The sequence below is a fragment of the Rhipicephalus sanguineus genome, chromosome 11, assembly GCF_013339695.2.
Source record: "Rhipicephalus sanguineus isolate Rsan-2018 chromosome 11, BIME_Rsan_1.4, whole genome shotgun sequence".
NCBI lineage: Eukaryota > Metazoa > Arthropoda > Arachnida > Ixodida > Ixodidae > Rhipicephalus > Rhipicephalus sanguineus.
Genome location: NC_051186.1, coordinates 114,446,244 through 114,461,395, shown reverse-complemented (window position 1 = coordinate 114,461,395; position 15,152 = coordinate 114,446,244). Strand labels below are relative to the sequence as shown.

Below are 15,152 nucleotides of genomic sequence, written 5' to 3'. Positions count from 1 at the left end.
TTCCGAAGCATCCCGTCGGGTATTCTAACAATCGACCCCTCGCTCCCCGGCATGCTGCTTTAGACAACTCAACCATGCGCCATGCATGCGCCGGCGAAAGAACTGCGAGCTATTTAGATAAGTCGTTTACCGCTGGCGGAGCTTCATCGTGTTTTCTATGACGCAGGGCACCGGACAGTTTGAAAACTGCCGTTGAGACACGCACGACAGAGTGGCCCCTTTCTGTAGCCACTCGTGATGTGGAAGGAAAAAAAAAAGCTAAGAGCACCGGATGCAGCTTGCGTCAGACGCCCCCATGTGACAGGAAACGCAGAGGGGTCACTCCACGCGCCACAGTTTAAAAAAAAGAGATATCCAGGAGCGTCTGATTCTCTGTTGTAGACACTTGCTGCGCGTTGTTCAAGCACAAAGACCCAAATACTGCGACAGTTGTTAGTTCAAGCTTGTCCTGTGTATGCCTGTGCGTTCTTTTCTGGCGTCCTTCTTTGTGCTTCAGCGGCGCGCTGCAAGTATCGAGCTGCTTCTCGTTCTTCGTGTGAGATTCTAATTTCTTGCTATCGCATTCATTGCTTCGCCTTTGCGGCGAAACAGTGGCTTTTTTGTAATAGGCTTAATATAATAAATAACATATTGGTAACAACACTGGCTGTGTCTCTACAATCGTTGGTTGTCTGGTACGAGTTGTATAAATCAGTACATTCTTTCACCGTCAATAATCTCGAAATCGGCGGTAAGATAAAACACTTACGCTCCCTATAGGAATAAAGTGACGGTCAAATGCAGACGCCAGCCAGAGCTGAAAAGAACAAAGTATGACATCAAGAAGGACCTTTACACACAGACACACTGACAAGCTAAAGTTGCCTTATCAAAACTATTCATAACCAATCCGCTGTGAGTGGGAAGTTGCCAGGGTAGTACAACAGTAATAATTCATGCGCTGGTTACGCACTGCACACAGCTGGGACTACTATTCCTACAGCGGTCAACCTTTTTAGAGGAAACAATGCGTACAATTTTCACTGCGCAATTTTCTTTGCGAACCCAAGAAACTTAATCTATCTATCTATCTATCTATCTATCTATCTATCTATCTATCTATCTATCTATCTATCTATCTATCTATCTATCTATCTATCTATCTATCTATCTAACCGCCTACGTCTGGGCACTCCTGTGGTCGTCTCCTTAATTTGGTGTGTACCAAAATTGCCGTAGGAGGACACGAGTATAACGAACATGATTCACTGGTCATGCCATGAATAAGCTGAGTAGTCTATAGGCTATCGCGTACGTCATAAAATCATTTCCCTCAGAGAGGTATGGCACATGCCTGCATTACACGCTGCGTGCAATGCGGCTCTGCGCCTCAGGTGATTCACAGTCTATGTCAACCCAGGGCCAGTAAAAACAGATTTTGGGTATCTTAACGTGGTAGTGCTGAAAAACCCGCGCTGCAGCAAAAGCGGTGTTGATGTCAATGGCGTTGTCGGTGGGCGAAAAAACAAGCAATAAAAGCGATAGTGAATCGTTGCTCGAATATGCCGACGACCGCTACTTCTGGTATGCGTATAATCGCACCGTAGGGTGCAAGTCAATTGCACGCTACGGTTCGATTAGTGTGCGATGTTCGATTAATGTGCAATGTTAGAGAAATGTGCGATGCACAATGATTGTGCCATCGCATATTTTTTTCACCTACGTCGTTCCCTTCCATTACTGTCATGACATTCAGCTGTAGCTTCTGTTTGATTCCAAAGATCATGCTTCGGATCTCACCTGACGCCGTGCCGGTTGCCTTGGACACCTAGGGCATTGTTGTCGCAGAGCGGTGGCATGCAGGCCATCAGTTAGTAAGTTGAGGTCAGTGGTTCTTTGTCTTTCGCTGCGATTATGCCATGCCGCTGCATAACGGCAGCGTAGGCTGGTCACGCTGCTTTCAGGTCTAGTTCTTGCTGCAAAGCTTTCTCTTTATTGCTCCGTCTTACTGGCAGCTCAGCCGTGTTTAGTGATCGCAAGCACATCTGTCAGCCGCCAATGGTGGCAGTCAATATCAGACCTCATTCAAGTTACTCTTCGTTGTAGAACGCGTCAGCTTCACCTGCCTCCTCGTCAACAACAGAGCCGAGGTATATTTGTTCCCACCCCAAAGGAGATCAACAATGCGGCAATCCTACCACCCCCTCCATGCAGAGAATCACATTGCCATTGCGTCGTATGGGCTCCAGTCAATGACTCTAGGCATCGGACCCAGGCGCCAAAACGCCCGGGTGTTCTTCATCGTTGCCGCCAAGTTTGCCCATTGTGGGAGATTACTTCCTCAGCCATTTGTACCTGGCCGTGATAGCTGACGATCGGCGCAATAATAATAATGTATAGCAACGGCGCCGAGCGAGCGTGCTCGGCGCTCGGAGTCCACGTTCGCATCGTCTTGTTTACTGTGCGGGCACGGAGTGTGGCCTGGGAACACCCGGGTCGGCCGGGTGTTGTAAACACAGCCGCCGGGCCGAAGCTACGCCAGTCGCCCCGTCTCTGCTGCCTCGTTCACCTCGCAGCGCTTTTCCTTAAATATACGAGTTCTTATTGTAGACGTGCCTTTGTCATTCTTTACCTGTGAACACGCAATATCATCACGCAACCAACGCCCTGGACGTCTAAAAATTGGTGACCACGGACTATCGAAATTTTTACAATCGTTTTCCTGGCTGCGACGACAATTGAAACAACCGGCGACTCCAGACAAGCATCCCCCGACCCTGCAGCGACGCAAGCAGTCTCCGCCGTCTCTTTTCGGCTTCCACAATTTGGCCTGCTGATCCGTCTCTCTGGCTGGTGCAAGTAAACAGCCAGTTTGTCACGGCCCGGTCAACCGCTCAGACATGAAAATTCCACCACGTGGTGTCTGCGCTTCCACCGAAGATCGCCAGCAAAATCAGAGATCTCATTCTGGCCCCACCGGAGACGAACCCCTATGAGAAGTTGTCGGCCGAGCTCCTGAAACGCACTTCGTCTTCAGAGAGGCAGCGTCTCCAACAGCTGCTTTCTGCTGAAGAACTAGGCGACCGTAAGCCTTCACAGCTTTTGCGCCGTCTTCAGCAGCTTCTTGGTGACAAGGCCACCTCGTTCAATCAGGACCTGCTACGAGAGCTCTTCCTACAGCGCCTGCCTTCGACCGTCCGCATGGTGCTCGCCGCTGCAGCGGATTTGTCGCTGGAAAAGCTCGCGCAGCTTGCCGACTCCGTGATGGAATTCGACTCTCCAACCATGTCAGCGATCGCGACCACTTCCACAACAAGTGAGGCATCTCGCCCTTCGCCTCCAGACCTGCAAGCCGTACGCGACGACTTACCCTGTCTGCACGCTCTCGATCCTCGTCACGCCGCGCTCCGCTTCCCGCCGGCGCTCCTCATCACAGTCTCCGCATCCCGGCGAGTGTTGGTATCACCGGACCTTTGGTGCAGCCACCCGAAAGTGCTCATCTCCCTGCACTTTTTCGGGAAACGCTCCGACTCACCATTAGAAGCGGCGAGTGGTGGCGGTCCAGCAAGCAGCCGCTTGTTCTTCGTTTTGGACAAGGCCTCTGGGCTCCGTTTCCTCGTGGATACAGGAGCCGAAGTTAGCGTTGTTCTACCCTCAACCGCATTCCCGAAGAATCGCCGATCTGCACTTACGCTGCAAGCCGCTAACAAGATCACCATCATGACTTACGGTGAGCGCGCTCTCACGCTGAACATTGGACTCCGTCGCGTTTTCCGTTGGGCATTCCTCGTAGCGGACGTGTCTTACCCAATTCTCGGAGCAGACTTCCTTCGTCATTTCGACCTGCTCGTGGACATCTCCCGCAAGCGCCTTGTCGATGCTAAGACACACCTAACGGTGCAAGGTATAGTGTCAACAACCGGCATCACCGCAGTTATTAACAAGCCACCTTCGTCAGTGTACGAACAGTTACTCGACGACTTTCCAAGCTTGCTTCGTCCGTCCAATTTTTATGCGCCCTGTCAAGCACGATGTTACCCACCACATTGTTACCTCAGGGCCACCTGTCTATGGTCGTTCATGATGCCTCGCACCAGATCGACTCAAGGTTCCCCGAGCCGAATTTGATCACATGCTCGAGCTTGGCATTATGCATCCGTCATCAAGTCCTTGGGCTTCTCCGCTGCACATGGTGCCCAAGAAGTCCCCAGGTGACTGGGGACCCTGCGGCGACTACCGCGCTTTGAACAACGCCACCGTTCCTGATCTCTACCAACTGCCTAACATCGCGGACTTCACAGCACCACTGCATGGAGCAACCATCTTTTCAAAGATTGACCTGGTCAAGGCGTATCATCAGATACCTGTCGAACCCTCGGACATTCCCAAGACTGCTGTCATAACACCTTTCGGCTTTTTTGAATACCTGAGAATGCCCTTCGGGCTCCCCAACGCCGCTCAAACATTCCAGTGGTTTGTAGACACAGTCACCCGAGGCCTACCGTTCTGCTTTGCGTACATCGATGATCTCCTCATTTTTAGCCGCAACGCAGACGAACACCTTTCCCATCTTCGACAGCTCCTCGAACGCCTTGCCGAGTACGGCCTCATCGTCAACAAAACCAAGTGTACGTTCGGCGTGCCTGAACTTGACTTTCTCGGACACCACGTTGATTGTCATAGAATCCGGCCACTCCCTTCCAAAGTGCAAGTTGTTCGAGACTTCCCAAAGCCAGCTTCTTTGCGTCAACTGCGCGAGTTCCTGGGACTGATCAATTTCTATCGGCGTTTCATTCCCCGCTGTGCTGACCTGATTAGACCCCTTACTGACCTGCTTCAGGGTAAGAAGAAGAGTACTCCCATTACATGGTCTGAGAATGCATCAAGTTCCTTTGAAGCAGTTAAGACAGAGCTCGCAGACGCCACCCTGCTTGTTCACCCAACAACAGACGCTCCACTCTTCCTATTGACCGATGCGTCGGATGTGGCAGTTGGAACCGCCTTACAACAGTTCGTTGACGGATCGTGGCAGCCGTTTTCATTCTTCTCGCGCAAGTTGTCACCCACAGAAAGCCACTACAGCACTTTCGGACGTGAACTCCTTGCTGCTTATATGGGTGTGCGCCACTTCAGGCATTTCCTTGAAGCCCGATGTTTTTTCATCGCCACGGATCACAAGCCGTTGACGTTTGCCATCAAGTCTTCAAGCAGCAAGTTTTCGCCCCGTGCGAGTCGTCACCTCGCTTACATCGCGGAAATCACAACCGATCTCCGGCATGTGCAGGGATCTGCGAATGCTGCAGCCGATGCGCTTTCTCGCCTGGCGGCTTCCGTATCTTGCGCCGCAGCGCCGGCAACTGTCGATTTCAGCGCCCTAGCGTCAGCACAAGCACAAGACGAAGAAATCGCTAAACTTCGCCTATCCCCTGCGACACAGGTTTCGTGAAGTTACCCTTCCGTCCTGCACCGTTCCTATCTTGTGCGACATGTCTACCGGCAACCCTCGACCAGTTGTTCCGAGCGATTTCCGTAGGGCTGTTTTTGACTCCTTGCATACCCTTTCTCATCCTGGCATCCGCGCTACTCAACATCTTATCACCCAGCGTTTTGTCTGGCCGGGAATTAACAAAGACGTTCATGCTTGGACCCGTAGTTGTTTGGAGTGCCAGCAGTCCAAGGTTTATCGTCATACGTGCTCTCCGTACGGCTCGTTCACACCGCCTTCGGAACGTTTCGATAAAGTCCATCTGGACATCCTCGGACCATGGCCTCCATCGGATGGAAACACCTACCTGCTGACATGCATTGACCGTTTTACTCGGTGGCCAGAGGCGTTTCCCATTCCCGACATAAGAAGCGAAACAATCGCTAAAGCTTTTGTATCGCGTTGGGTGTCACGCTTTGGCGTTCCCTCTACAATCACCACCAATCGCGGTCGACAGTTCGAGTCTGCTCTTTTCAAGAAGCTCATGGTTTTGCTGGGAAGTTCGCGGATTCGCACAACAGCATACCACCCCATCGCTAACGGCATGGTCGAGCGTTTTCACCGGACCCTGAAAGCATCCTTGAAGGCGCAACCCGACGCAGTCAACTGGACAGTTTCACTGCCACTTGTTTTGCTTAGCCTTAGGACGACGTTAAAGCAAGACATCAAGTGTACTCCTGCCGACCTGACCTATGGTTCACCGCTCCGCCTTCCTGGAGAATTTTTCGATGAATCACCACCTCGCCTTGCCCTGATCCAACCGAGTATGTGGTGCAGCTGCGCTCAGCTAGGCGCAGTCTTTCTGCCCCACAACCTCGCGTAAAACAGGGCTGGGCAGTATCGCGATACAAGAGTATCGCGATAGTATTTCAGAGATACTTTTGAGTATCTGTATTTCTGTATAGAGATACATTTGAAAAATGTATTTGTATCTCAGTAGTGAAATACTTTTACGATGCATCGCTTGTATCGCGATACAATGCAGGACACGGGTATCTCGTTACATCTTATTTTTGTCGGAAATGAGTTGACGCGTGTTTCCAGGGGGTATGACGTTTTTTTTTTTCACTTGTTTTTGTGCCAAGACAAGCAAAGGCGCGCCGCCGGTCGCCGACAGAAAGGGCAGCGATGGTTTCCCCCCAAGCACAGAATGGCCCATGTGGTAAAGCGCACGACGCCGCAGACGGCAGAATTGCGGAGGCAGTGTTGTCGGCCTCTGCCGACGAAAGTCGATGTCTCTCAAGGCCAGTGTAGCTCGCCTAGTTTTTTTCGGGTGGCAAACCATTATTCGTGACCACCCGCGCGGATACCGCCTTGGAACAGAGGCTTTGCAATGCTTCGCGGGCTTTCAGTTCTCAAAGCGGCGGCACTTCTAAAAGCAGTTCCCATAGTCACAGCGGAAGTGACTAGAAGATGGCTATCTTTGTCGCGCTTCCAGCCACCTCTCCAGTGTGTCAGGGTGCGTTCCTAGTTGATCACAAGCGTGAAACGGTCTTTTGTGGTACCAGGCTCCGCCACCGCCGGAGACGACTTCGCCTGTTGCGGCTTGCTGAAATGGGTGCTGGTGGCGTCGGTGGTGGTGACACCTTTATTGAAGAGTGCTTGCTGTAGTTTCTGATGGGGCGCTCTGAGCAGCTGTCCCTGATTCCAAGTCTGTTTAGAGATCTTGCAGGAACGACTTGGGAGGGCTTACACCCTCTCACCCCCAAAGAACGTGATTTTAGGAAGCCAATTTTTGGATTGTGCAGTTTCGACATATTGGGCTCCATTGCGCGTATGTAATTATGACCGGCCTATATGGGAAGCGGAATCCTGAGTCCTCTGACCCGGCGCCGACCGGGCCAGACGGCTGAGGATTCTGAAGATGGGGGCCGACTTGGGCTTCTGAGCGGTCAGAACAATCACGTGAGGGAGGAAGTGTTTCACACAGCAACCTACTCAGCAAAGCCGAACTTACGTGCAAAGTAAATGTATACTTTTTTCAATTCACTGGTGTTCATTAGTGATTCGAGTGATTTGCTTAAACTATGCTATTTCTAGAATAGCTCATTTAGTTGTCACCAAGCATGTCGAATTCGGTGCCCATCGCTTGTTACTGCTGCTGTGAAATAGTGTACTTTTTTATTGAGATTGATATGTGTAATTATGCCATTATTAGTAATTATGTACTTTGTAATCCGCCCCCCCCCTCTGTGATGTCTTAATGGCGCTGAGGGTACTGTAATAAACAAATAAACTAAAAGGTTCAATGCACTGCAACTTTATTGACACCATTATGCTGCACTTATAAATGTCCTTGCGAAATACGCGCATCTTTGAAATAAAAAAGAAGTATTCTAGTATCTGTATTGCAGTATCTGTATTCCGGAATACTTTTTTCGTCATATTGCAAAAGTATCTCCGAAATATCCCGTTACGCTAAAGGCAAAGGTATCTCAGTATCTGTATTTTAGGCTTCCGGTCCATGTATTTCGATATCTGTATTGCGGAATACTTTTCCGAGTATCTCTGCCCAGCCCTGGCGTAAAACACCGTGTTCCTACCTACATCTCTCCTGACTTGGAAACGGCGACACACGTGTTTGTGCGCCGCGACGCAGTCCGAAAGCCTTTGCAGCGCCCTTACGATGGACCTTACCGCGTCATCAAGCGCCATGAGAAGCTCTACACGCTTGATTTGAACGGTCGTCATGATACCGTGTCTATCGCCCGCCTTAAAGCAGCCATCGTCGAGGACCCACTGCCCCGTGGTATTCCAGATTGTGCCACACCTTCCGCCTCCGTTTCCACCACTTCATGGCACTCTTCACCCCCTCCCACCACTGCAACCAGGGAGCGTCGCTCTGTTCGTTCAGGCTCCCTCCTTTCAGCGGGCTCCTTCACTAGCGGGGGGCCTATATAGCAACGGCGCCGAGCGAGCATGCTCGGCGCTCGGAGTCCACGTTCGCATCGTCTTGTTTACTGTGCGGGCACGGAGTGTGGCCTGGGAACTCGAGTTACGGCGGCCGGGTCGGCCGGGTGTTGTAAACACAGCCGCCGGGCCGAAGCTACGCAGTCGCCCCGTCGCTGCTGCCTCGTTCACCTCGCAGCGCTTTTGCTTAAATATACGAGTTCTTATTGTAGACGTGCCTTTGTCTTTCTTTACTTGTGAACACGCATTATCATCACGCAACCAACGCCCTGGACGTCTACAAATGCAACAACTCTCAATGTTTATGGGATGCTGTCAAATTTCACCACAACTGGTTGAGCTGCTGATGAGCTGCCAATGAATATTAGGTGAGGCATCATATCTGCCCCATCCAACCTGTCCACCTATCAGAAAATGCGCACGGAGGATTGCTGTAATGACGATGCAAGTCGCCCACCATGAGCTCCAACACAAGCTTCAGCTAGGAAATTGGTCATCAACTCACCGTTGTTCAAAAATGAGAATTCTGTTTTTCTCGTCGTACAGGATATTGAATCATGAGTTTGCTGCAATACCATCTTTGGCGTTCTTTGGTTATCCTTTCTGTTGTGTGATCGCATGTATGTGTCATTGCTTATACATATCAGTCATATAAAAATATATGTATCTCGTCTTGTGCTGTACCACGCGAGCTTGATATACGAGGCAAATATGACATATTGCATATTTTGATCATCAACCGAAAATTTCCATTACGATAAAATACTTGCCTGAGTGGCACCAGGAACGATTTCTCCGGGAATCCCAGGTGATCCAGGCTGAAGTAAGAATAGTATCAAAATCAATAATAAACCCTGCACGCAAACATATACAACTGAATGTACAATCCTAATTCCAAGGAAGATGTTTATTTGGATGTTTGCCAATGTTGCACGAAAGTGGTCTTGTAAGTGTAGCTCAAACATAGATGGACACTGAAGACCTAGAATGGTTCACATTCTAGGTCTTCAGTATAAATGAATAGAGACAATTCAAACAATTTCAATTATAATGCAGATGAATGTTTGGCTACACTGCTTTTGATACTACTGATGTAATGTTAGGTGAATTGTTCATAAGTATTATAAGTGCTGCCTCAGTGACGCGGTGTTTTATTTTCTTAGATATAGAATATTCAATGTTTCTATAGTTTGGTGTTTTCCTTCTGTTTTTCGGACGTCTAGATATGCTACATATCTAGAAATATTTTGATTAACGCGTTCCTCTCTCATGTAAGTGTTTTGTTTAAATCAATAAGTAAGGGTTTGAGGTGGCCACCTGTATTTGTGTTTGTTCATTTTGTCGTCTAATTTAAGAATTTGTATAAATGTCAGCTGCAGAATTGCAGAAATATTTCCTTGCAATGTCGAATCAATGCAGGAGTTCGGCTATGCATTAAATTGCAAATGGAGCTCATATGCACATAATTAATTATTATGTTCTATTGTATACATATATGTAGCTCCCGTAATACATGATTACTGCTGACATTTAGAGGCTAAGATGGATCATCGAGTAGCTTGAAATAAATGATGTATGCTTATGTTGCAATAAAAACATCCAGCCAGCTCCAATTCGCGAACACTGTCGAAACAGCGAAGCTTGTGACTGTCATTCATCAGGCTAAATCGTACTTCTATGTGCTTCAAGTCTTCGCTGCTCTCGCGCTTACCTTCGGCTTCCGTTACGCGAACAACGCAGATGGCTCGGCGACGACATGCCCGTTCTCGCATCCGCTATCGCTGACGCTCACGTCGCGTGGCTTCTTCATCGGGAAAACAAAAAAATGTTCGGCAATCTGAAAGCGCAAACTCCTGAACACTGACACTGCAACGCTATTTTACACTCTCCTGCGCCTCACCGCCCAATCGTGGCGCGTTTCCTCGAAGGGTCACTCCTCTACATTCTCCACCCTCTAATGTCGCAGCACGGGGCAGCCCCTTCCTAGCGAGCCTGACTTTCCCACGTGACCAATTTCACACTGACCCCGGACATGAAAGCCTCGACTAAAAACAGAAACCTTGGAAGATGCTTGAGCTTCGCCTTCAACAGTAGAACGCCGTAGTATGATCGGGCCACGTTGGCATCGCCCTTTCTATCGCTAGCCTGGCTTCGTTTCTTGATGGACACCTCATCCGTGCCGCAAGGAAACTAACGCCGGTGTGCGTAACACTGGCCGTTTCAAACCATCCTAGAATACCTACCACAAGTGCACTGGCGAAGTGCCCCTTACGCCATTCTTCTTCTTTTCACGAAGCGCCGATATACCCACTATGCGTCCGTGCGAGGCGCACCTGTGAAGCTGCACAATTTGTTGATGCTGCTACTGATTGGTTGATTGATTGAAATAACTTTAATGAGGGCCTAGGGGACGCGCCCTAGCGCAATAGTGGGCGACTCCCATGATTAATAAATATGTCTGAGCGCTTCGTTATGTGTAAGCCTGTAAAACGCTCACTCGTTTCGCAATTAGCATGTTTTGACGACCGGTGCGATTCTAAGCTCCTGCGAAGCAGCATTACACGGCTTAAGAGGCGTCCCACTACATGACATTCATATACTGTTCTTGCGACGCAGTTTTAAGCAATGGCGTGTCATTGTGCTAAAACACCTGCTTGACACGCAGAACGCGTGCGTTCGTTTCTCACTCGAACGCAATGTTTTAACAGCGATGCCGTTTTAGCTCGGCGTGGAATGTGCGGTCCAGCCCGAAAGCTATCATAATCATGAACGGGTATGGGCCAAAAAATTTGGGAAAATCCCACTACTCACCGCTACAGCATGGCCTATAATAATCCTGACGGGTCAGAGAGCGAGAGAGAATGAACGAGAGAAAAAAAAGCAGGGACAGAAGGTAAGATCTAAAGAAAGAAAAAGAAAGAAATTTTTGCCGAGGAAAATTCCTCACGAGGCGAGATTTGAACCCGCATACCTTCGCGAGCGTCGTGACCACTCGGCTACCCAGGCACGACAGAAGGGCAAAGCATAGCGTTGTATAGTATAGTGTAGCAAGCGGGTGGGAAAGGAAAGTGAGCATGAGGATGAGGGATGTGATGGTGAGTAGGAGGAAAAGGAGGAGGAGGAGAGAGTAAAGCATAGCACAGAAAAAACTAGAAAGAGCAATAGATAGAAAGGAATGCAGAAGAAAAAAAGAAAGAAGGAGAGAAGACCAACGAAAGAGACAGAACAGAGAAGAGAGGGAAAACCGACAGAAAGAACGCGGAAAAGCAAGCATCGCGTCTTCTAATGACCAGATGCCGCACCACCTGGCCAATCCGCGCATGCACAGGAGCTAAGCCACGCCCACTGACGGAGACATCGCGACCAACGTCTATGGTATGTATCCTTCGCTTTATAACGCATTGCCTGGCTGTGCCCAATCACGCCCGATTAGTCATGACGCGTCCTAAGAAAATGCGAGTTCCCGAGGGGGAAGCCCGGCATCTCGAAGCTAGACGCGTCGGTCGACGGATCTGTGCTTCACTGTGCCGAGCCTTGCGCGACTTAGTGCAGATTGCGCTCATTTTTTAGTATTTATTTGCATATTTCTCGATTTTTTTCTCACGGATATCGCTGATTTTTCGCCCACAACCGACGACGCCGACATCGACACCAGAATCCCTTGCAAAACGAGCTCTTTAACGCTTTCGCGATAACAGGCTTCCCAGCCTGCTAAGCCGGATTTGGCTGGCTAATTGTTGCATTACTGTTTTGAATGAAATTCTACGAAGCACTCCAAGATTTAGGTAATTCTTTATAAAAGAACGTGAAGGGACAGCACTGAAATCCATATTTAATACTTGGAGTCTACTTTAATTCATTTGTGGATATGCAGAATTTCTGTGGTAGAGTTTAGAATGTATTTGATGAGACTGGACTCGCAATTATTGTTTTTTTACAGTAGGTAACGACGTTCCTTATCATGCCGTCATATGGCTGTACATCTGGCAGGATGTCCTGGGTTTTGATTTATTTTCATATATAGATGAAATTCTTCTGAGATATTCTGATGTAGTTTGCTATCTGGACAAACAGAATGTATTAGTATGAAAGCAATAATCGTGGCCTGTTCACGCGCGTTCATGTTGAATCGCCCGTAGTGTAACAGTTACAGAATGACTAAGGAACAACGATGAAAGAATGACAAGTGGCCACACGTACGCTTGCATTTTGGTTTGGCTTAATGATGCGTCGTGCTCTCTGAGCCGCATAAGTTCTTACAGCATGACTGGATGTTCAATCGCAATCTATTCCCTAATAGAGAAGTTGCTGTTGGTGCCGTTTCTTCCAACCCTATAAAACTTTGTCTACATGCAATAGGAATAATTTAGGATAGGAGGGATGCAGGTGTAACAATCCTTACAAATATTTTAACGCGACAGCGTCAGAGAGCTCGTTTCGCAGAAATTCCGCTGTTTGGCATCGGCGTCGCTTGTGAGAGAAAAATCATCCGTGACCGAAGAATCGAGAAAGATGCAAATACATTAAACAATACAAATGTTCGGTCCCATTGAGGATCGAACCCGGGCTGTTTGCGTGGCAAGCAGGTGTCCTACCATAAAACCATGATATTACTTGCACCTGCTTTGGAAAAACAAAGCCTGCATAAATGCCATGTAGTGGAAGGAGTCTCCTTAGCGCATTTTGTTCGGTAGGTGTTACGACGGAAATGAGCCCATTCAGCGATTTGTAGGAGCATTGGCGGGGCCATAAAACTACGATCTTGCGCGACGCCATGCTTCGAAAAAACCGGGATAGTGCACCCATCGCCGCTAAAAACGCACACAAACTTGCAAACAGCGCCAAAATGCACAACTATGGCCATTTAGCAGAAAAAATATCAAGCAAACAGTAAACATTAAATATTGTGCTGCCATTTGCGAGGTATTGTGAGAAACATGTCTCGACTCTAGCACAGGGAAGTGTTTTAGATCGAAAACCTGTATCATTACTATAAATACATCGCGCGCGCGTGTGTGTGTGTGTGTGTGTGTGTGTGTAACAACACAAATTAATAAGTATGCATTTAGAGGTTGCAGTGCGCACTTGAGGCCGGATTTCGCTATCGCGTTCAACTCGTAGAGGCGAAGCTTGAGCGTCCCCCAATTTTTTTCTTCTAGCATGAATAGTTGCTGTTACGGTATGCCACTGAAGACAGCGAGAATATAGGCTTTCAATATCTGTGTAAATATTTTCACAATATTATGTTTCCCACATTCAGTCCCCCAGCCAGAAGCTGCACGCTCTGTGAATACAATTCTTTTTACACAGCCACAATGGTTTCTAAAACCACTGATAAGTTGACCAGGGAGAGAACTGGGACATAACCAAGGAAGATAGTCATTGCGCCGCCTACCCATATGCTTCGTTCGCCAGCGAAAGATCTTTTTTCTGTGTTTTGTTTTTATCATTTTGGATAACTTTGGATAACATTTTAACAGCCAAGCTGTTCCTGCTGTCGGTAACTTGTGCTATGTCGCGCAAAACTCGTAAGGTGGGTATGCGCCCGCAGGAATTGGGCAAGCCCCACTACAGTGTACAGCAGCTGCGACTGTGAAACGAAAACGAACAGGTGAAAAGAGAGAAAGAAAGACTGGAAATAAAGAGCAAGAAAAAGTGAAAGAAAGTGATAGAAAGAAAGAGGAAGAGACCCATAGGGAAAGATTAAGGGAATAAGGACATAAAAAGATAAAATGCAGAAAAAGACATAGAATTAGTGAGAAAGATATATAAAGAGACAGACATGAAAAAGGGATACAAAAACAGAGAGCAAAACAGAAAGCGAGAAATAAAGAGAAACTGGGAAAGAGAGACAAACAAGCAGAGAGAAGAAAAGGTGCAAGGAGAAATAACGATAGCAATAGCGAGAAAGAGAAACAAATAGCAAGAAAAAAGCAGGAACAAGGAGAAGAAATAAAGAACAAAATAATTTGAAACAAGGAAGGGCACCCACCTGCGCTGCCATAATTTTTTTCTACAATACCATGCCTGGTGTTACAAATAGGTTCTGCGGAATCTCGCAAGGTACCACAAGTTGCCGCTGCATTGCGAGACTCCGCAGAATGGATTTTCATTATTCTGCATTGATGTGGTTCAACTTCTGGATTTATTCGCACTCGCATTATCTTTTGCTATCATATTGGCTAGCTGAACTGGCAGCTCAACGGCCAGGGAAAGTCGTTAGTCCCGGGTTTGATAGCCGGATCAGCACGAATTTATCGGCAAATAACAAGCCCTCTTTCTGAGAAATCCATAGAGATTTTCTCTTTCTTTCGTGCTACACACTGGTGGTTGTCGAAAAAAGCACTGCAGGTGTTCTTTCGCCACGTGTATACCTCTTGTATAATTCTGCGAATAATTTGCCATATGTAATACATCATATGCAGCTAGGAGTGTCATTCTCTGCTCTCATGTTGTGGCCCGGTTTTCAATAAAGTCATGTAGTACTTTCTTTGAACATCCGACATTACGCAATTTGCTTGAGGATAGAGCACTTACCTGACCTGGACCAGGTCTCAAACGTTCTAGAGTTGGATGAGATGAAGCCTGTAAATACACAGAAAATGAGGAATGATGAATGAAACAAGCACATTGTTTCAAGTAAATGTTTGCTTTCACTAAAGTTATCATGAGGAACCGTTAGTAATTCTCAAGTAATAATTACTGTACAAACGCCACAACGAATAGGTAGGTTACATTTCAAGGCACACTGCAAGCCCCACCATTTACCCTGTAAGTG

At 47.9% G+C, this 15,152-nt stretch overlaps 1 protein-coding gene across 16 annotated transcripts in view; it reads right to left on the bottom strand.

The window, feature by feature from the left end:
- LOC119374702 (cuticle collagen 2C) overlaps positions 1-15,152 on the bottom strand; it is a 256,546-nt gene that overhangs the window by 8,833 nt on the left and 232,561 nt on the right. For all 16 annotated transcript variants that reach the window (XM_037644880.1, XM_049411049.1, XM_049411050.1 and 13 more), the window contains 3 exons: positions 14,912-14,959; positions 9,145-9,192; positions 749-796 (listed from right to left, as the gene is read on the bottom strand). In XM_037644880.1, the coding sequence (XP_037500808.1) occupies positions 749-796; positions 9,145-9,192; positions 14,912-14,959 (144 nt within the window). The remainder of the gene's footprint in view (positions 1-748; positions 797-9,144; positions 9,193-14,911; positions 14,960-15,152) is intronic.